The 22,941-nt window shown below is 30.5% G+C and overlaps 3 protein-coding genes across 4 annotated transcripts; all 3 read left to right on the forward strand.

The window, feature by feature from the left end:
• Positions 1-8,361: 8,361 nt before the first annotated feature.
• LOC105764037 (transcription factor MYB78) lies at positions 8,362-9,630 on the forward strand. The gene is made up of 3 exons (XM_012582486.2): positions 8,362-8,639; positions 8,721-8,850; positions 8,963-9,630. The coding sequence occupies exons 1-3, from the start codon at positions 8,471-8,473 to the stop codon at positions 9,402-9,404; spliced, it is 741 nt and encodes a 246-aa protein (XP_012437940.1). The 5' UTR covers positions 8,362-8,470; the 3' UTR covers positions 9,405-9,630.
• Positions 9,631-13,719: 4,089 nt separating this feature from the next.
• On the forward strand, positions 13,720-15,478 carry LOC105764038 (probable pectinesterase 53). Of its 2 annotated transcripts, XM_012582488.2 has the most exons (5): positions 13,722-14,144; positions 14,205-14,394; positions 14,480-14,683; positions 14,759-15,000; positions 15,093-15,478. In XM_012582488.2, the coding sequence occupies exons 1-5, from the start codon at positions 13,798-13,800 to the stop codon at positions 15,244-15,246; spliced, it is 1,137 nt and encodes a 378-aa protein (XP_012437942.1). In that variant the 5' UTR covers positions 13,722-13,797; the 3' UTR covers positions 15,247-15,478. The 2 variants fall into 2 exon arrangements, with proteins under 2 accessions (XP_052480790.1, XP_012437942.1); XM_052624830.1 differs by having other exon boundaries at positions 13,720-14,394.
• A 5,030-nt stretch (positions 15,479-20,508) lies between these two features.
• LOC105764039 (gibberellin 2-beta-dioxygenase 2) lies at positions 20,509-22,912 on the forward strand. The gene is made up of 2 exons (XM_012582489.2): positions 20,509-20,982; positions 22,106-22,912. The coding sequence occupies exons 1-2, from the start codon at positions 20,600-20,602 to the stop codon at positions 22,743-22,745; spliced, it is 1,023 nt and encodes a 340-aa protein (XP_012437943.1). The 5' UTR covers positions 20,509-20,599; the 3' UTR covers positions 22,746-22,912.
• The last annotated feature ends 29 nt before the right edge of the window (positions 22,913-22,941 follow it).

Raw genomic sequence — 22,941 nt, forward strand, 5'->3', positions numbered from 1 at the left:
AAGTATTTGATGGAGATGAATGCATTCGGTCATATGTATTAGATTTATATTTGGTTATAAGTTTATCATGAATATACATACACAATCGGATATCATATGTATTTAACATATATATATGCTCGATTATATACATTCGGTTGTAATGTTGTTTGGTATAAATATACATATATTCATTGAACACATTCAATGGTATACATATTTGACTATAAATAAAATGGTCTAAATCTGACAAATGTATGAATATTAGTTATATGTGTTAATTGCAATCTCGGTGAATTAAATTAAAAAGTTATATTATATATATGTTTAGTTATGCTATAGACTTACTAAGCTATAAAAGCTTACTTTGTTTGTTCATGTCTTTCCGTTTTAGACTTAAAAATCAAGCTTCAATCTCGGGGACCGTCAGCAAGATCATCACTCTAACTACTGTCTCGGTATTAAAATGTTTAAATTTTAACTTATGGCATGTACAGGCTAGATAATGTTTTGAAGGTCGTACTTCTATAAATATTGTATATGAGATTAATAGCCATAGGAAAATGGCTTATTTTCTTATGGTTTATTTGTATTGCAATGTCTTTGTTTTGTTCAAAATGGTCAAAAGAGAAGCTTAAAATTTAGCATGTTTAATATTAGACCTAGTTTATTATATGTAACTGTAAAAAAAATTTGAACTTTAATAAATGTTTGTTTTGATTTGTATTTTGATTAGTAATGCCTCTTAACCCTAATTCGGCGACGGATACGGGTTAGGGGTGTTACAATTTTGGTGTGCAGCGGAGTTGGGTAGGATGTTTTCTAAAAAATCCGCATTATGATTTTCTGAAAAATACCGCACTGGCATAATCATGCATACTCAATTCTGTTTGACTGATCATTATGAAATTTTCTATGATTTTCTGTTTTGTATATCATAATGTGTGTGATCTCAATTTGAGTTTTAGTTATACACTGAGCTCTATAGCTCACCCCTATGTTTTATTTCTAACGTTTCAGTTAATCTATAAAATTAGAATCGGATGGCATTCGGGAGCTCAGATGGTTTTATCAGTTAAATTAAAATTGGTGATTTTCGTAATTATTTATTTTAGACATTTGGGGACTGTAATTTATTTTTGGGTTTGTTTTGGGTTTTCGTTTAATTTGTCGATGTTGATATCTGCACACATGATAATGCAAGACCTCGCGGGTTAAAATTTAAAATTTGATTTTCAAAATTAAAACTCTGAAAGTTTTTCACTGCAAATTAAGTAATTCTTAAGTGTTTTTCTGTAAACAAATAAATTGTTTTAAAAATACATTAGCGTTAACCTAAAAAGATTTATCCAAATTTGGTAATTTTGAAACAAACGAAACTTAATTAAATTTCTGTGTTTGAAATAAGTGTTTTTAGGTTTAAGTTTTCCTAAACATGTGTGAAAGTTTTGTCAAATATTATGTTTCCGGAACGCACTTTGAGTTTGATCGAGACGAAAGTTTTTAAACAAACTAATGTAATTTCTCTAGATTCGGCCATAACATCTAGGTCGGGGTTGGGGTGTTACACATATTATAATATTGTTTGCTTTGTAGTTGAATTTCTTATGTATATAATGTTTTTGGCATCTAATGGACTAAATTATAAGATATGAAATATATGATACATTTGAATAATGTGGTATCGGATGGATGTGGAACTGTTATATGATGGGATGATATGTACATGATGAGGTTACAAGGTTTAAAATGTATATGGGTTGCTATTTGAAATATGAAAATCATGTATACAGCTTCAGAAATTGAAATGGTACGAATGCGATAAAAGCACCTGTGTGAACTTAGTAAATGATTGGGATACGAATAGTATGGCTTTGAGTTCAAAAGGAATCAGGTGTTTGATCTGGGATTTAATGACCGATGGTATGAGATCCGACATATGTTGCGAATTCTCTCAAGCTTGTGAGAGCAGAATGGAATCTTTCTTTGCTGATGGCTTGAGATCGGACATATGTTACGAATTCTTTAAAGCTTGTGTGAGCAGCATCGAACCATTCTTTATTGATGGCTTGAGATCTGGCATATGTTGCATTCTCTGAAGTTTGTGTAAGCATCGTGGAATCATTCTTCATCTGTGGCTTGAGATTTAACATATGTTGCGGATTCTCTGAAGTTTGTGTGAGCAGCATCGAATCATTCTTTATCGGTGGCTTGAGATCCAACACATGTTATGGATTCTCTGAAGCTTGTGTGAGCAACACCCAATAAAGCTTATAAATGTGTCCCAGATCTGAAGCTTGTGTGAGCAGCCTGAATATGTCAGCGTATTTGAGCAAATCAGTATCGTGTATCTGAGTTCAATTTACTAGGGTTCTCCGAGAAAAAATAGAAATGAAACAATATTTAAACGGAAATGAAAGGATTGAAATGATTGGATATGGAATGAATTGTTATATTTGCAAATTTAGCATAGCTTACATATTATTTGATATAAGATGGAATGATTGTATATATATGTATATGTATTTTTGATTTGATTATCATGATATAGTTATCCAAGTGAACTAACCTTTTTGGGTTTATTGTGGAATTGTACATAAAAGTATAACGATGTCAAAAGATGCCATATTAGATACCAATGTATTACAATTGTTTAAATTGTTGTGATGTCAAGGTAAGTTAAGTAAATTTTATTATAAACTTACTAAGCACTCAAAATGCTTACCCTTTGTTTCCCTTTTTCCTTGTAGATTTCTAACTTGTGGAACTTGTCAATCGGATCACCTCAAAGCTCACACCATCCCATTATTGCCTTGGTAGCCTTTTATTCGTTTTAGACTCGGTTATGTGGCATGTACATAGGTGTTAAAATATGTGTAATCTTTAAGTTATTAGTTTGGTTGAACCTTAGTTAATGGTTATGCATGTTATATGTGAATATGTTTGGTGATGTATTAAGTTATACATATGGTATATGAATGATAAACATGAATGTGAATTGGTATGGTAAGATGATGAGTTTGAATGGTACGTAAATGTCATGTTGAGTATGAAATGGTATGTTAAATTATGGAAATAAATGGATAAGTGTATGAATGGTATAACTTGAACTGGATTGGTTTGGTACTAATTGTGATGTATGGAATTGGTAATGGTGTTATGCTATGTTTGGTATGCATTTTGGCATGTTTTTATGCAAGGAAGTTAATGATTATGCATTAGTTGTATAAGGCTTGTTTTGGTTTGAATTGAAGAATGTTCTAAGTACCAAATTTATCATTTTTGTCTTGAGGTATCAATACCTCAATGGAAAGTATTGATACTTAGAAATTTTCACCATTTCTTGAAACTTCGAACCTCAAAACAGTATTGATACCGTTATAAGGTACTGATACATTACATAGAGTATCGATACCTTATGACATGTATCGATACTTGTGATTTTTACTCTATTTTCTTCAAACATCGAGGTTAAAAATGGTATTGATACCTATTGGGGGTATCGATACCTGCTCAAAAATTTTGAAAGCTTACATTTTGGTCCTACTTCATACTCGGGTCAATATAAGAGCTTCCTTAAGCTCGCTTAAGACTCAAATTTAAATGAGTTTGTGACTATATTAAATGTTTTAGTTGGTTTATTTACAAAGTACTTGTCAGTGAATGCTCCGGTATCGACTGTAGCACCCCGTAACTCAAACACGGTGATCGGGTCAGGCAAGAGGTGTTACAATATTAGTTCAGTTAATCAAGCTTTTTGAATTTTTTGAACTCTCCATCATAATTCGATATGGTTTAGTTCAATTCTCAATTTTTGCATATTAATTTTTTGTTTTTAATTTTTAGATTTGTTTCAACAAAACGAGTTTTGTTTTATAACTTTCGATTTTTTTTTGCAAGGTTTTAAAGTCTTTTTCAAAAATATTTCTAAAATAATCATTTTTAAGTAGGTAAAAATCTAATCAATAAACTTTCAATTTTTTTGCAAGGTTTTAAATTTATTTTCTCTATTTTAAATATAAAATATTTATTTTATATCATGATAATTAAAATTAATTATAAATTAAATAAAAATAGAATTTGATTCGTTTCTAGCTAATAATAGTTTTTAGCTTGCATTTCATAAACCATCTAAACACCTTAGTTTATAGATTTTCGATTTTTCTTGTTTACGCATTCTAACCAAAATGAGATTTTCTTTCAATGAAGTCAATATTGTAAGCTAAGAAACATTTTTTCCCTTTTGTCATCACACCATTTGCAAAAAATAAAAATTGTATCAATCTTTCTCCACTTTTAATTGTACTTCATCACTCAAAAAGGGTATACACAAGTCAAAATCCACACCTATCTCACTTGTTAGCAACTTTGAGTTCTTCTCTTGTTTCACTTCATATTCGAACAGTAGTTAATGTTGGGAAATGTGCCCATATTGTGATAAACATGTAATTATTTTCTATTTATTTGAACGATGAATAAATAAATAAAGTTAATTTCACATTTCACTATTATATCTTTTGTATTTTTGTCTTTTATATTTGGAATGCATAGCAAAATTGTGACAAGCAAATATTAACTCATTGATTGTCTAAGTTCAAACTGATGATAAGTGGCAACGTTTACATTGCAAGAAAGACAACTTATTTTAGTAGATAATCTAAATAAGTCCATAATCCCGTAAAAGAATCAAAGTGAGCATTTGATTCAAATACTAAGAAGGATTATTATGTCACTACAATTCCAATTGGGGAGATGGCTAGTCTTGGCTATCGAAGCAATTGACTCGACGGTTAGAGACATAAATGTATTCATTGGTAGAATGATACATTGGACTGGACCCAAGATGAATTAATTCTGAATTCGTTTGTGAATTAATTCACTTGTGACGTTCATGGTGTGATTTACCTAAATCCTAAGTTAGTCACTGACCATGCGTATGCAACTCATGTGCTTTGATATAAGTGGAGGCTTATGCTCTAAAGATGATCGAGCCCATAGCTAGTATGTTGGATATATGACTTGTGTATGGCATGGTTTTACTAGCAACATGGAATTCATAGCTCAATTAAAGAGTTAATGATATTCTTTCATTGGCATTGTGTGAATTGATAAATATAGAACATGGCCACGGGTTGTTTGTTATAGAACATGGCCACGGGTTGTTTGTTCTCGAACGAGCAATTTGTCGCAGTCATTTGTTGACAGTGATCATATTAATCATTAAGAAGACTATGGTGACAATGAGATAAAATAGGATTTATTGAGTGAATGGATTTAACTCAAAGGAATCAAGAATATCTTATGAGGGTAACACACACATGACAATATGAGATGGGGGTAATATTCAAATAAAACCATGAGATGAGGATATCTTATTTAAGTCGGGTGATATTCAAATAAAATCATGAGATGGAAGCTTTTCCTCAATGATAATGCTAAGTGGTTTTATACTTTTAAAATGGGCCTAAAATCTATGTATCTAATAAAACATGTAAAATCGGTATCTTTCTAATAAAAGAAAATCTTGTTAGTTCTATTTGTTGGATTTAATTAGATAGTGTGACCTTAGTTAAAAATACAACATGACATGTTCAATGGATTTATTATAGCTTTAAAACCTCAAACGGTTGCATTTAGGTAAAAATATGCTCCTAATTCTTTTAAAAATTTATTCCTTCAACTTTTTATTTAAAATTCAAGTCCAATTGTCAACACTGTTAAAATTCTTTTATTAGATTCAAGTTCATTACAAACACCATTTTTGTTACATGTCTATCAAGTGAGGTTTTTTTAATTTCAAAATATCACACTAGTGAATTTAATGAAGAATTTAGTGAAATTAACAATTGGACCTAAATTTTGAAATATGAAAATTACATAGAATAAAAGCATGAGAACTAAATTACAAATATACAAAGAGTATAGAGACTTAAAGCAAAATTTAACCTTGCATTTAACTATTGCAAAAAAAATTAAAGCTAATATAGGTCAAGTAGATATGCTATGTCACTTAAAATTGACATTAAAATTTTAGCTTAGCGCTGATTAATAAACTGAAAAATTAAGTGTTAAAAATTAAATACTGAATTTTGTAAGCATTGAATTTATATTATAAAACCATTTGATATATGTAATTATTTTGTTTAATAGTAGTAAATCTTGATTTTTGTAAATTCATTATTTCATAATTTTAATCTTATTAATATGGTATTTTTTTTATTTTGAATGGTTTTGGTTAAAAGTTAAAATAATCTACCTACTTATCATACTCAACATTTTTTATTGAAAATCTTAAGTAAAAAGTTAATAAATATGGTTATCAAACACAATTAAAAAATTAAATGTTCAATAAAATGAAAATTTTCAATAACTTATCAAACACACCCTTAATACACATCATTCAATTAAGTTCTTCCAACTTTTACAAAATACCAATTTGCTAATTGTTTTCTAATGTACATAAACATTTACGATCATTTTAAAAATACAGATATGCTATAAATATATATTACACATTAAACTTGTATAATACTTATATCCAAGGGCGAAGTCAAAAATTTATTAATAGGGTTTGAGATAAAATCTTTATGCTTATTTGGGGTTTTTGCTTAAAGTTGGATCATAGGTTTTAGTATGTTTTAGATATCACCTGCCTTTTATTTAACTTTAATTATTTTTGTTTTAATTTTATCTTTACCCAATAATAACATATTACAAGCACAACTAGTTACGAGTCGGGTGACCCAATTGATCAAGTCAACCCAACCCATGTTTTTTTTTTGTTTTCAGGTCAACCTAACCCGCCCAAATTTAAATTAAATGATTTTTAAAAATATTTTTATTTAGATTTAATTATAAAATATATAAACATTAATTTAAATTTAAATCATACATTTTAATATTTATATTAATATATTAACATTGATATAAAATTATATATTTTATTTTTTAGAAAGTAATAATATTAATATATTGTTTTAGTAGTAGTACTTTTATTTTATTGTTTTAATATTAATATAAAATTAAATATTATAATATTTTTATTTTATTATATTTTAATATAAATATTTTTAAATAGTAATATTTTATTATATTTTATTTTAAATTATATAGAAATAAAATGCTAAAAGTATAATGGTACATTAACAAATAACACTTGTGTTTTAACTCGAAAACACATGGTAAGAAGAGCGACATATATCACAATTTTCAACTACCTATCACTTTTATCAGTCATTTTGAAACGTGTTATTTAACATAACACTCCTCTTTTACATCAAACCTACCAAATACAACCTTAGAATTATATTCAAATAATAACTCTATTTCACACCAAAAACTTAGTACATCTTTTTATTTCAAACCATAATTCTATTTTAAAATTAGCACAATTTTTAATTAATAATTTTAATTATAATTATTTTAAATGTATAATTATCACAACTTTAATTTTATTTCAATTGTTTTAGTAATAATTCTAAATTAAATATTATAATTATTTTTAATATAAATTTAATAATATAATGAAATTTTTTCCAAACCTATACCTTTATATATTATACATTACAGATTATAGATTAATGGGTTTACTTATTTTATTATACATTAAAATGAGTATTTCTTTTTGTTAAAGTTTATATGGTCTTAGTATGACTCTAGAATAAGAATATTGCTTATATTTCTATTAATTACTGTATATTAAAATGTTTTGTCCAATTTTGCTTGTGGGATAGGTATAGGAAAGTCCAAACACAAACATGCACCACATGGGTTCAATAAAATATCAATTTTATGCTGTTAACTAAATCACTTCATTATTTACTTTGATTATCACTTTGGAGTGAGTTTGGATAGGCGGTTTATCTATTGTTAATGTAAAAATAGAGGTGACAGTGAGATTAGATACTATAATGATATTATAGCGTGAGACAAAAAATAAATTAAACGCACCGCACCCACCGTCCATCTAAACTCACCCTTAATAGTAACATTTTATTATGATAGTTGGGTATTTGATAATGACATTTAATTTCAATTAAATTTAGTGTTGATTCGGATAAATTTTTTAAATAGAGATAAAACTCTTCCTAGCAGACTATTTTCTTTGTTCACAATATTAAAATTTGAAATTTTATTTAAGACAAATTAAGCTTCTTATTAAGTATTTATATCCTATTTTTACTTTTTTTTTTATGTATGTACGTATAACATTTAAATATAATTATCTGGTATCCGATAATCATATGATCTTAATTAAATATTTTCGATAATTACTTTTTCATTCACGATATTAACACTCAAAATCTTACTTATATCCATCTTTACCCCCCAACTCTATATATAACCTCCACTTATCTAATATCACCATAAGCTCAGCTTCATTGTCTACAACAACACTAATCAAAATCCCCCTCCAAAAATAGAAATAACAATAAAACCCTCTTTCTGTCTCTTGTCTCTTAGATTCCAACCCTTTCTTCTCCCAAAATCAATGGAAGTTTACGAGAGAGGTTTCTTCTCCATATCTGAAAGTGGTCGCCAAATTGAAGAAGTGATGGACGTAAGGAAAGGTCAGTGGACTGAAGAAGAAGACTCCATGCTCAAGGCTTATGTCACTCTTCACGGTGAAGGTCGCTGGAATTCCGTCGCTCGTTTCTCAGGTATTTCATAGTTTCTCCCGCCATTTATTTATGCATCTTTTTGGAGTTTTCTTACTTGTATAAATTGTAACTATGTTACAGGGTTAAGAAGAACAGGGAAAAGTTGCAGATTGAGATGGCTGAATTACTTGAGACCTGCTGTTAGACGAGGCAGCATCACCCTTGAAGAACAATTATTGATTATTCAACTCCATTCTATTTGGGGCAACAGGTTTATTATTATTATTATTTGTGAATTCAATAAACATATATATATATATATATATATATATGGTGGGGTTTTTGTGAATTTGTCTAAGTTTGAGCATGGAACCCTGTTTAAGGTGGTCGAAGATTGCCGAACATTTGCCTGGAAGGACAGACAATGAAATAAAGAACTACTGGAGAACCAAAGTCCAGAAACAGGCAAAGAAGCTTGAATGCGACGTTAACAGCCCCAAATTCAGGGACGCCTTGCGTTACGAGTATACCCCTCGTTTAATAGAACAGATCAGCCGTGCTAAACACGAGTCACCCTCTGGTCAACTGACCTATGGAAACGAAACTGAGTCGGTCCAGGTCGACCAGAGTCTCCTACCTGAGTCTTCGTCGGAAACCCAAGTCACATACGGTTCAACTGTAGCAGAGACATGGGGTATAGATGAGCAGAGCAATGGCAATGGTTGGCTTGGTGGTGGAGATTACTGGATGGAGAGTGAGTGGTGTGAAGAGAATATTTGGTTCTTACAACAGCAGCTTTATGATGATGAGGATGATGTGATCTAATCAGATTAATCATATATATGAATAAACCAAAGTAAAAAAATGAAAGGGTTTCTTTTGGAGATTCTGTTCTCGAATGGACTCTTTTTCATATGGAAATTCACTACTTTTTGGAATGTAAATATTTCACTCAACAGTCAAAAAAGAAAATGTCTGGCATCATCACGACAAATAATAATATTCTCTACTTTACCATTACTACAGTTTAGTTTTGGTTAAATTCCCATTACATTAATTTACTCAATTTTTTTGCGGAGTTTAATTTGTAGGAGTATTCAAACTTCGGTTAAAATCGAATTAATCGACTAAATTAATCTAATTCAGTTAATCAATCTAGTTCAGTCGGAGATCAGTTAAAGGGATTTTGGAATTTCAATTAACTGTTAATTTAGTTCAAAATCGGATAATTAATAGAATTAACCGAACTTAATAAATAATTAGGCTATTACTAATTCAGATAATTCGGTCAAATGAATACTATCAAAAAAAATTTATGTTTTATACTTGTTTTAACAAAAAAAACATATAAATTTTGGTTAATTTGGTTAATCGACCGAATTAACCGAAATATTTCGGTTCAGTTAAGTTTTTTTTTCAAAATTTCGGTTCGATTAATGGTGAAAGGATTAAAAAGTTTGGTTAATTCGATTAATACTAGTCTAGTTTAGTTAACTATTTGAACACGCCTACTGTTTGGGCTGAAGTAACATTTAGGTAAAACCCTCTTAATGACGACTTTAGTTTAAATCTTGATCAAGCAATAATGGTTAAATTCATTAAATTTTGCTATTTCTAAAATTTGATGCAACAAATATATTGCATACATAATATCATATCAGCTTATTATTTTCACATATTACTCATAAAAAATACATTTAATGTATTTAATGGTTGACATATGCGTAAAGAGAAATTCAAAAGTTCAAGACTAAGAATAATCTGGTTAGAGAACATGGATTACATCTACAACATTACACATAGCATAAGAATAAAATAGAATTTAACCAAACAAATTTAACTATTACTGCTTGGGTTAAACTGGAACTTCTAAATTGGAAAATTAAAGAAACTAAAACGGACTTATTCAAAAGTATAATAACTAAAATTGATCGATTAAATTATGAAACTAAATTCATAACTTACATAGAATATGAGATTAGTAACAAATTTGGGTAAATTACACGGAAGTCACCTTAAAATAGTATCGTTCCTATTTTAGTCACTTTACAATACTTTTTGTTAATATAATTTACTCTAATTAAGATAATTGTTCGAATTGGTCACTGCCATTAAAATTGTCATTAATCAACTAACGTACTACTGACGTGACACATTAACCAATTGAATGACATTTTCTTAGCTAGTCATATTCAGGACCTAATATGATTTTCTTGTTTTTTTTAATAAAAATTTCATTCGTTCGTACGTAAATCATTACAATAAAAAAATTATAAATATTACAATACATAAGAAATTAAGTCCAAAGAAATACATATAAAAATAAACATGAACGTTTGATTGAAAGTCAAATTATACCAAAACAAAATACGGATTGGTACGTTGGATCTGACATTGACGATTTTATCCCTTAAAAAACCTATAAAATCTCATAAATAAAACATTAAATCTTCATATCAAGGAGCCGGTTCAATTTCAAAAATTTGAGTTACTACGAACTCGAGAATGCTAAGTCGCGAATGACTCGAAAAAACACGAGTCCTCATTTACTCAAAAAAGACTTCTAAGGAGGAGTCAAGGGTCAAAGTCCCAAGAAAATTATTATTTCGAGCAGCACATCCCTCCCATGCCAAAAAAAAGGAGGGTGGTTGGTGAAAGGTGAGGACACGACAATGGAGGTGGGAGAAGGTGACAAATGGAAAGACAAAAAAAAAAGAAGAAGAAAATGAGAAGTGAGTGAGAAAGGGATGGGAAAGAATGAGGCCAAAGAGCATCCCCGACCGAAAAATAAAGAATGACGACCAAAAGAAAAACTCCTACTAATCCAAATTTAGAACATATCAGTATGAAGTTTACGGAGCATATTTGAATTTTGTTATTCCTAATTTATCAAAATTTCTTTCAAAATGTTTATAAGAATTAAAAATAAGTCTTCACTTATATAAAACAGTGGTTAAAATTTTTGTAGACATCAATTTGGCACGAGTTCAAGTCGTATGATTCCATCCCCATCCCTACCCCTAATATTGTATAAAAAAACTAAAAAGAAATTCAAGCTATAGGCCATTAATCTGCCCCTAAAAATTCTAAATGGGCCTCTAGAATGGGCTTGATCTCGAGGTTCCAAAGTAAAATGAGCTTCGGATTCATTTTCAGTATTTTTACGTTCTTTTTAAAGAACAAGAAAATTTAAAATGGAGAATTACGCCTTATTAATTAATTAGATTCTAAAAAATTATAAAATTATAAAAATTATTCCAAAATAAAATATTTAATTAGATTTATAGAATTATAAAATATTAAAAAACTTTAATATATATGAAAATTATATAATATTACATGAATACTATAAAAATTTATAAATTATAAAAATTTTAAATAGATATAAACTATAGAACTTCATAGAAATTATATTAAAATTATTAAACTGGTAAATAATTTATAAAAAAAATATAAATAAATTTTGTTGTTACGAAGGTTCGGATTTGATTTTGGTAATAAGGAAATGGGGGATTAAAATGTGATAGTGATTGGAGTTATAATGGGGTACCTAAGGAGTTTGAAAGACAATGAATTTAGTGTTTGGTGGCTTTAAGGATGTAGGTGATCGGACTTGTATAGAGTGTTGAGTAAAGGGTTTGAGAGATAGTGTTTGGTGACTTCAAGATTTAGGTGATTAGGCTTGTACGGGGTGCCAAGCAATGAATGTTGATTTTTATAGGGGTTTAATTGATTGTCAACAATTGATTGTGCTTTTCGATCATAAACTCAACAGAATTTTTAAAAAATATTTTTAGGGGCTTTTTTATCCAATAATGTAAAAATAATTATTAATTACGAAAAAGGTGTGAGAAATAGATTAATTATAAAAATAGGCATTTGTTACAGTATTCTAACGGTGCCGCCTGACATATCGGCAGCACCAAACTGAAATGTGATGACCTAAAATATTCAAGGACTTGATATGTAAATTCTTCCCACCACATTATTTATAATCTCTTTTCAATTATTTAATAAAATTCAGCAATTTTCCATATCATTGACATATAATATTGGTAATTTTTTTTATCTTGAATCTTGAAACATGAACATCGAATCTTAAACCTTAAATCTCAAATAAAAAACCCTAAACCTTAAACATAGAATCCCAAACTCCAACATGGAACCCTAAACCCTAATCTTAAACCCCAAACTCGAACTTGAACCCTGAACTTTGTTTTAGGATTTAGAATTTAAATTGAAATTCAAGTTTAAGATTCGATATTCAAGATTCGATTGAAATAATATGATAAAAAGAGTTCATAAAATAATTTTTTTCGAGTTGTTTTTTCCCTAAGATTTTCCAATCTCCCACTCAAAGCCATATCAAATAATTATGCGATGAACATATTCAGTACGGTCCATTTCTACCCAACACAAGTCATCAAAATGGATTATACATACTCGAATTTTAGAGTAGATATCGTAAAAAAATAAAATTACAAATCATAAATATATAATAAATAAATAAATAAAACAGAGCTGACAACATGAAGTAAGAGCATATGTTAATTCACATATGCTTTGGGACACTTGAAGAGACAAGTGGCATGTTATTTTGTCTTTTTGACCTTTGCCTAACAGTTGCAACATGGGATGGTTACCTCATACTCTGCAAAATCATGGCATTTTCCTGGACGCCACTAAACTAGACTAGGCCCAGTTTCTGTACTCCATCCATAGTTCAAATGTCCCTTATTCATAAATTCACATGATTCATACATTATAATCTTGTTAGGACTTTATATTTTTCTTGAATTCTTTCAAATATTCGAATTCAATATTCATGTAAATAAGAGGGATGTAATTTTAAAGAATGGAAAGTTTTATATATATATATATATATATATCTCCAACAGGAGTAACATAAATTTAAAAAAAAAAAAAACCAGCAAAAATGTATAAATTGGAAGTATTGGGTTACAGCTATGCCCGCATTCTCTATACCCTTCACCTTCCCCACCATTATGGAAGAGGATAGGATTTAGGTTCAAGAATATTACCAAATTCATATACTCCCCAGAATTTGATCTTTTGTGGTCCCTTTTTGATCTTTTCTTGGGCAAAATTAAAGTTATATACTTGAACAATACATTCCCAATCTTATATAACTGTTAACTCATATATATATTTACTGGTGATTTTTGATTGATTAGCCCCATTACATGCACATTGTGTTATGGCTTCATCTTCATACACCTACATCTCACTCATTGTATTGGTTCTTGTTATCTGTAATTATTCTTCAACAACTAGTGCTTCAAGTAATCCAGGCAGTGAAACAGAGTTCGAGAAATGGCTCGGTTGGAATGTCCGAAATCACAGAAGTAAACGGCTGGCGGCGGATCGATCCCTTGTTATGTCGGTTCTTGACGATAACCTCGTGATTGCGGAGAAGAACAAGGTGATGATCAATGTTAGTCGAGATGGAAGTGGCGATTTCAAAACTATTAATGAAGCACTTAACAGCATCCCTTTACGGAACACCAGGAGAGTCATTTTGGTCATCAAACCAGGCATTTATAGGTACATACATATGCATACATGTAAGATGTTACTAGTTGTAACGAAGTTCAAATTTTGCAGGGAAAAGATCATTATCCCTAGAACAATGCCCTTCATTACATTTCAAGGTGATGCAAACAACCCACCAACCATAACCGGGAACGACACGGCGTCGAGTTCCAGTAAAGACGGGAGGCCATTGAAGACATTTCAAAGTGCAACAGTTGCTGTGGATGCAAATTATTTTGTGGCCATTAACATCAAGTTTGAGGTATATGCCACTAGCTATAAAGTGAAAGATAAATTAGTAAAAATTAACTTCATTGTTGGACCAAATGTTGTTTAATAATATACAGAACACGGTCCCACATACGATTGGATCCAAAGGGGGTCAAGCAGTAGCAGTACGCATATCAGGGACCAAAGCTGCATTTTACAACTGCAGTTTCTATGGGGACCAAGACACACTTTACGACCACAAGGGTCTCCATTACTTCAACAATTGCTTTATCCAAGGCTCCGTCGATTTCATTTTCGGCTACGGCAGGTCCCTTTACGAGGTCGGTCCATAAGCTACGCTTCCACCATGTTCATACATGTTCCTTAATGTAAAACTAGTGTTGTGTGCGTTGCAGAACTGCTATTTGAACTCCATAGCCAAGAAAGTAGCCTCTCTCACGGCACAAAAGAGATCCAGTGCGTCAATGGCCAGTGGTTTTTCATTTAAAGATAGCGTGGTAACAGGCAATGGCATTGGCCTGGTTTACCTAGGTAGAGCATGGGGTGATTATTCAAGGGTTGTCTTCTCTTACACGTTCATGGACAAAGTGGTTCGTCCCCAAGGGTGGAGCGATTGGGGAAACCCTAAACGTGATGCGTGAGTACAAATGCTATGATCAAATAATAATATACAATTATACATACTAAAGTGACAGTGCTGAAATTTTGTGCTTGGGGTTGTGGTTGCAGTAGGGTTTATTACGGAGAATACAAGTGCAGTGGACCTGAAGCCAACTTAACAGGAAGAGTGCCATGGGCACGAATTCTTACAGATGAAGAAGCTGAGCCATTTTTAGGAACTTACTATGTTGAAGGAGACACTTGGCTCGTCAATCCTTGGTGACAACAAGCATAATTTAGTACCAACCTATGTTTTTTGTCATGAAGGATCAACTGAGGTTCTAAATCTAGATGGGTCTCTAAATATTTCTGCAAAACTGTTCATTCATTTATATTTATTGTGTATGTTATTGTTGTAATAATGTTGACATGAAAGAACTTCAAAATGGTGAAATCATGGAAAAAGCTGAATAAAGGCAGAAGATTGGATCGATCTTGCGATGACCGTATACAAATTATACTGTGTCCTTAGAATTTTGGCTGCTTTTATTTTTATTTTTAACAAATGAGACCATAGTCAGTGAAATTAAAGCAGGAGGTTGGAATGTTTTGTCTTCGCCCTCTATCTCGCTATCACCTCCATGATTATTCTACATCTCTACCTTTATTTGTTAGTTATCGCTAATTACTTAAATCTTTGTCATCACTTCTATTTGAGTTGAAGTGTGGACATTTTAAATCAATACTTGTTCTTTTAATGTGGGGAAAGTTTTAGAAGTTACTCGTTTCTGTTAAAGCCCAACGCCTAAGTAAGGCCCACTAGGGGCTTTATAGAAAGAAGCTCTCAAATGCCTTTCTGTGTTTTTATTAGGTCGTTTAACCATTTATATTTATTATTTTATTATCTAATTTTCTTTATACAATATTAAGAGTGAGGATGAGGGTAACAGGGCTTGATTGATAATCAAGTATTTCTTGTTGCAGCGACTATGAAAGTAGGAATCATAATTTTTTTTGTATAAACAAGTTGGTTTATGATTGACATTTATATCTAATATATATATTTATTTATTACTAATCAACATGTACATAATCTTTTAAATAAAAACATAAATACAAATTTGAAATTTTGCAACCCAAGTTCAACCTTTTAAGCCATGTTTTACTATTTAAGCAAATGCTTTAAATAAGCAAACAACATCATTAATTATCCTAAAAACAATGTTTTAAGATTTTCAAGAATCAAGAAGCTTGTTATACATTGATGTGTAACACATAATATATACCAAAAAAACCCCATTAAATTTTCTTCACTGAAAATTATGCAAAAGAGAACTTTTCTTTTTTTAATGGTAGATGTTGGATGCTGATTAGTATGTCATCAACAAAAAGCTATTCAATTTTAAAATTATTCTATCAAATACTTTAATTAGATTATGCACTAATGATGTGTATATATTTTTACTCTTCTTATATAAGCATGGCATCACGATTCTTAGTTTTTTTTTTTATTTTTTGATACAATGCTTAAAACTACCCATAACCCCTCCTCAACCCTTAAAGAAGAAGATAATTCGTTTCAATGCACTTGAACCCACGTCCTCCTGTAGTAACAACAATATCAATGCCGACTAAACTAAGATTCAATCAGCTTAATGTATATAAATGTATTACAAATTAAAAGAAATGATATATCTTAACTGGGAAGAGATATAGAATTATACGAAAAGTATCTTTTTAGAGATAAATATATGAAATGATTTTAAAGCACTTAAGAGGGTGTTTTCAAATGCTAATTAAATATCTTTTTATTTTAAACGATGAAGTCTTTTTTATTCATTATTTAAGATGGTTTCTCTTTTATTACTAAAATATCCTAAAATTAATTTAATTTTTTATAAATTTTAAAACCTTAAATTTTACCGTAAAACCCCAATGATAAACTTAAATTTGTTTGAGTCCAAAAGGAACTCTGAGTTACCTTTTTCTCTTTTTAGATATTATAAAATAAGAAAACTAAATTCCAAATGGAGCATATTTTACCTTAAAATCCTAAATGATAAACTAAATTCTATGTGTTTTATTATGATCCTTTAAAATAGAATACGAATTTATTTAATAAAGTGAATTAAGTTAAAACTTGGAATTTTGTCGAATTTGATACTTTTATTTATGATATTTATTTGAGTTTGAAAAGGACATTCCATCATTAAAAACAATCAACGAGACCATCTTTTAGTAATTTTGATAATGATCTCATTAATTTTTTATATTGAAATGTTACCTTATAATTTGAAAACAAATCGAAATATTTAACGAATATGTATAATATTGCGATTAAATGCGTGCAAACTTGATAACTCTAGATAAATAACATGTCAAACGCACTCGTATCAACATCATGAAATTTAATTATATTTCAACAAAAATAATAAATGCATGTATATTTAAGATTTTCTTTTATATAAAGCTTAGAACTATCCATAGCTCCTGCTGCAGCGCACTCAAATCTATATCCTCCTACACTAACAATAATAGCAATGCCAACTGAGCTAACACTTATTACTTTTAATGAATTGCTTAAAGCTCATCACAAAATAAGATAGTGGCAATGGAAGGATGGTATGGCAATATAGTTACGTTGAAACCTAAGAAAAGAACATTAAAATATTGAGATGCAAGGGCTATGAATATACATACATGAAATCACACTATAATATTAAAGAAATAAAAAAATCTTCTAAAAAACATCAAATAGCGAAGTCACATCTCATCAACATTAAAAGCAAAAGAAGGTTGCCCACTTATAAAAATACGATAGATTTAAGTCCGAATGCATGTAAAACTTAATTAAATAGGCTCATTTAATTTATTTGAACTGGTTCGATTTGTGAAACACATGAAGAAATCTTAGTGGCTCAATAGAATACTCTAGTAAAATTAAAGTTACCATGGTGAATATTGTAAATCTCAAGGAATATGACTATATAAAGTTTAAATCTCCTAAAACTCTCGTATTGTAGATAAGTTTTAATCTTGACCGTCAATATCATTTAAATGGTACTGTTGGATTTGAAAGAGCTTAACTATAAATAGAGGTCTTTCCCTAATTTGTAATCATCCCATCCGTAGTTATTGAATATATTAGAAAATATTTACTCAAACATCTTGTGTGCGTTGCTTTCTTATGGCTTTTCTATTCGATTCGAGCTTCTTTGTCTTCTGAGTTTGCTTCCATTTTATTTTGGTACCTTAGAGAATTTCTTTTGTGAATTCTCATTTTCGAAAATAAGGATGACTTAAACAGATTTAAACAATAAAATCACTTAAGACAACGCAGTTTGCCAAACTAAAATTCTAGCCCCTTAACAAATATTGAAATTGAGATGCAACATTTTGACAATCCTATAATAACAAGGTAAATTCAAATATATCAACAATCAGATTATTTAAATATTCTTCGTGTTAAATATGAGTTGATACTTTAATACTCAAGATCATACTAAATTAATAAAAACATATTATTAATGCGATACTCATACTTTAAGTATTTTATTAGAATAATTTGAATTCAAAATATATGATAAATAATATAATTAATTCTAATATTATCAAATTAAAATGGATAATCCAATATGTTTGTATATTTTACCAACAAAATTAAGATGAATATTTATACGTACAAAATTATAGGGTTAAAGTAATAAAATTAAAAACTAGAGGTGGCAATTGAAAATTTAACCCCTATTTTACTTTTCTCAAATTTAACTTGAAAATGTGAGAGGGTTTGGACAAAAATATAGGCCCGAAAAATGGACAAAAAATAAGGCCCGTTTAAAAAATAGGTCAGGCCTCGGGCAAGGCATTTTTGGCCCTGGGCCCAGCCCGACCCGAATTCACTAAATGACAAAAAACCCTTTTTTTTATTTTTAATATTATTTTCTTATTATTTTCTCCCTATTTTGCTACGGTTTTACTATTATGTTGCTACTATTTTGTTGTTATTGTTTGGATATTGTATAAAACTTATTTTATTGTTAATTTTATTATTATTTTAAAGACATTTGTTAATTTTGTTATTATTTTAGAGACATTTGCTTGTTAAGTTGCATATATCTTAATATTATTTAAGTATACATATTTTTTAAAATTTATTTTCAATTTGTTGGGAAATATTTATTTTGATGTATTATATATATACAAATTAATATGGGCGGGCCAGGTGGGGCCTGAGTTTTAATATTTTTATCCGGGTCGGGCTTGGGCAAAATTTTAGGCTCATTTTTCGGGCGTAGCAAACGGGCCTAAATTTTTTAGTTGAGCCCAGCCCGACCCATGCACACCTCCACTCAAACCCATATCCTCTTACATTGGCAACAATGTCCATACCAATTGAGTTAAGACTCAATTAACAATATGCTGCAATTTTTATATTTTATATTTTTATTAAAATAAAGAATAATTTTTAATTATTTTTAATGATAATATTTATTATCTTAAGGGTATAATTATGTTAGAGTAAATATTAATGTAGATTTTATTATAATGTATTTTAGTAATTATATTTATCTGAGGTGGAGTAACGCAGATTTTCTCTAAACTCAACTCTAATCAGATCCAATCAATTGAAGAATTAAATTTACCCCATCCATTTAAAAGGTAAATCTTAACCAACCGAATGGAGTCAAAACCAGTCGAATCCTTCCCTAGGGGAAAAAAAGGAATTAGAGGGGACAAACAGCCGCTAGCAGGCAGGGTTGGCCCCCCAACCTTGTTCGCCTCTTCCCCCAACCTAATGTTTTTCCCCATAAGCCCCTTCTCACCTTTCAGCTTCCGACCCCACTCTTCCCTAGTTTTCGCTACGCGCACCCTCCTTTCTTACCCTTCATTATTATTTTATATATCTCAAAATTTTCCACCCATCATTTATTTATATAGGATTAAATGTAAAATTAGCCATCAAATTATACTTAAATTATCAACTTCATGACATTTTATCTTAAAACATGATATCAACCGATTAAGAGCATGAAACATGATCGGAGATGAAGCTACAAAATTTTTCTAAAAGGCCAAAATTAAATTGTATATTTTTATTAGAATTAAAATGTAATTTTATCATTTTAATAACTTAAATCAAAATTTTATCAATTTTGGATGGCTAAAATATAATTTTACCATGTACTAATTTAAAATTTTATAAATTTTAAAGGGTCAAAAGTGAAAAATCCCATTTTAGGGGGAGTTGGGTCCTTGCTAGTCCTGCTGGTGTGACACGTTGTTATCGGACGTAGTATACTTTTTGGGGTAAAAAATGGAGGCGATTGATAGTTTAAGTTCCATTTTTGTGAAAGAAAAACTTTAGATACTTAAATAAAAACTTGTATAGTTTAAAGACCAAATCTGAAATTAAACCTTTCTTTTTCTTTTTTAACTATTTGTCCACGTCTTCCTAAATTAACGATACAATTTTATAAAAAATATCATACCCTCTTCTCTTTCTTTTATCTTTGCAAGTATAAATAGTAGGGCAAACTCATGAGCCATGATTACACCTCTTCTAACTCTCCTAGGGTCGTCGAAGCTTAGACTACTTCATTGAAATTTTCATTTTTAGGTAAAAAAGAAACACACAAATGGTTGTGCTGTCATCCGCAACTTCAATGAGAACCAAAAAAACCAAAGCAGTAGGGATTCCCGTTGTTGATCTTTCCCTCGATAGGTCCACCGTATCGGAGCTAATCGTCAAAGCTTGTGAAGACTATGGTTTCTTCAAGGTCATCAACCATGGCGTACCTAGTGATACAATATCGAGACTTGAAGACGAAGGGGTTCGTTTCTTTGACAAGGAAGCAGGTGATAAGCAACGTGCAGGGCCTGCAACTCCATTTGGTTATGGTTTAAAGAACATCGGTCTTAATGGTGATAAGGGTGAACTTGAGTACCTGCTTCTTCATACCAACCCTTTCTCCATTGCTGAAAGATCCAAATCTATCTCTAATAACCCTCAAAACTTCAGGTATGTATATGATTATGATTATTCACATTATAAAAGCTATTAATGATAGTGGTTTAGAGACAGACAAGGTGTCTGGTTTTTTGTTTCTTTAGTGTGATACATGATACCGGGGTTTATGGTTAGCTTTTGCTTTATTTTATTATATCGTTTAATACTAATAAATGAGAATGATATATTTAATATATATAGCAAAATCTAAATGAAAATGTACAACACTAGCTTTGAATTAGAAATGAGAATTTATTGTTTTGCAGAAGATTGTTTATAATTAATGCTTTGGTATCCTAGAAAGGACACCTTCCTTTTATTATTAAAAAATTAATTAAATAAAAATTATTATTATTAAAAAATATAAACTCGAAAATTTTTTTCATTCACAAAATACGAAATGTGCTGTCAATCATAACAAATATAACTCAAAATAAATTTAGAGGTACTTAGAAACCATCTAGGGGGAGCCTTTTATTGCTTATGTATTGTCAATAATTTATCTTCAACATGCCATGCAATGCTTCTTTATAATACCTTATGGCCCCTATCCCATTTTCCCCCATGAACTCAAAAGGGGAAAGAATTAGCATGATCCAATGATGTTGAGGGAGAATTGATCTTTTTATTGAGAGAAGAATATAGAATATTGTTTTCTAAGCACTCAATTCAAATTTCAAATAGTGGAAGTACCCAAAGTGTTTATGTTCCTTGGGATTTTGTCTTCCGACTCTGAATAGAGTTTATCAGGAGTGCTTAGGGTTCACCTAGTCAAATGAAAGTGTTAATACCCTTTAAGATTTTTAAGGACTTGGGTTTGAACCCTGTCAAGGTCAAAATGATAAAACATTTTCTTAGTGGACCCTAGGTGCTCCAGATAAATTTTATGAATTTTTTTGTGGAGACAAAAGTCTAAGTTAAAATCGAGTATAGATATCCCGGAAACAAACCATCACTGTTGAGGGTCTGAAACCCAACTCCCATCAACAAATGAGTTAGATTTTATTTCCAACATTAATCTCAGCTTGTAATTGTTTCCTTTTTCTTTTTTTCAATACCATTAACTTCATGCATGCATGGAAGAGTTCAATTATAACTAGCTATAGTCTCATTGATTTCTTGTTTTATATAACAGTTGCGCCGCAAACGATTATGTAGAATCAGTGAGGGAATTAGCAAGCGAGATCCTTGAGCTAATGGCTGAAGGACTTTGGTTCCCAGACAAGTACGTGTTCAGTAGGTTAATCACAGACACCCAAAGTGACTCGGTCTTAAGGTTCAATCATTATCCTACAGTAAAGAACCGAGAGCCATGTTCATACAAAGACGATGATCATCGGATTGGTTTCGGAGAACATTCTGACCCTCAGATCCTCACCATACTACGATCCAACGATGTTGCGGGGCTTGAAATCTGTTTGCATGATGGGTTTTGGGTCCCTGTCCCACCTGACCCTACTCAATTCTATGTCATCATTGGTGATGCCTTACAGGTTCTAACAAATGGTAGATTTACGAGCGTGAGACATAGAGCATTAGCGAACTCATCGTCGAGGAATTCAAGAATGTCGATCATGTACTTCGCCGCACCGCCGGTTAACGCGACAATCGGTCCCCTCCATGAGCTGGTCTCACCCGAAAACCCTAGCCTTTACAAGCCATTTACTTGGGGTGATTACAAGAAAGCTGCCTACTCTTTACGCTTGGGGGATTGCCGGCTTGACCTATTCAAGCTTCATCCCACCAATGACCAAAAATTTCCCTTATTTAGCTAGATTAAAAAAAGAAAACACAACATTGGACCGACCAAATATACTAAATTCATCTGAAGACGTTGTTTAGGGTCTAAATCGGAGAGACTGACATAGTGATATAGTTGACTATATACATATAATTTATGTATACACTTGAATCAAATATATTCATTTATCTTATATTTAAAGGCACTTCCTTTCATTAATTTTGTCCATA

Source organism: Gossypium raimondii, chromosome 12 (genome assembly GCF_025698545.1).
Source record: "Gossypium raimondii isolate GPD5lz chromosome 12, ASM2569854v1, whole genome shotgun sequence".
Lineage (NCBI taxonomy): Eukaryota > Viridiplantae > Streptophyta > Magnoliopsida > Malvales > Malvaceae > Gossypium > Gossypium raimondii.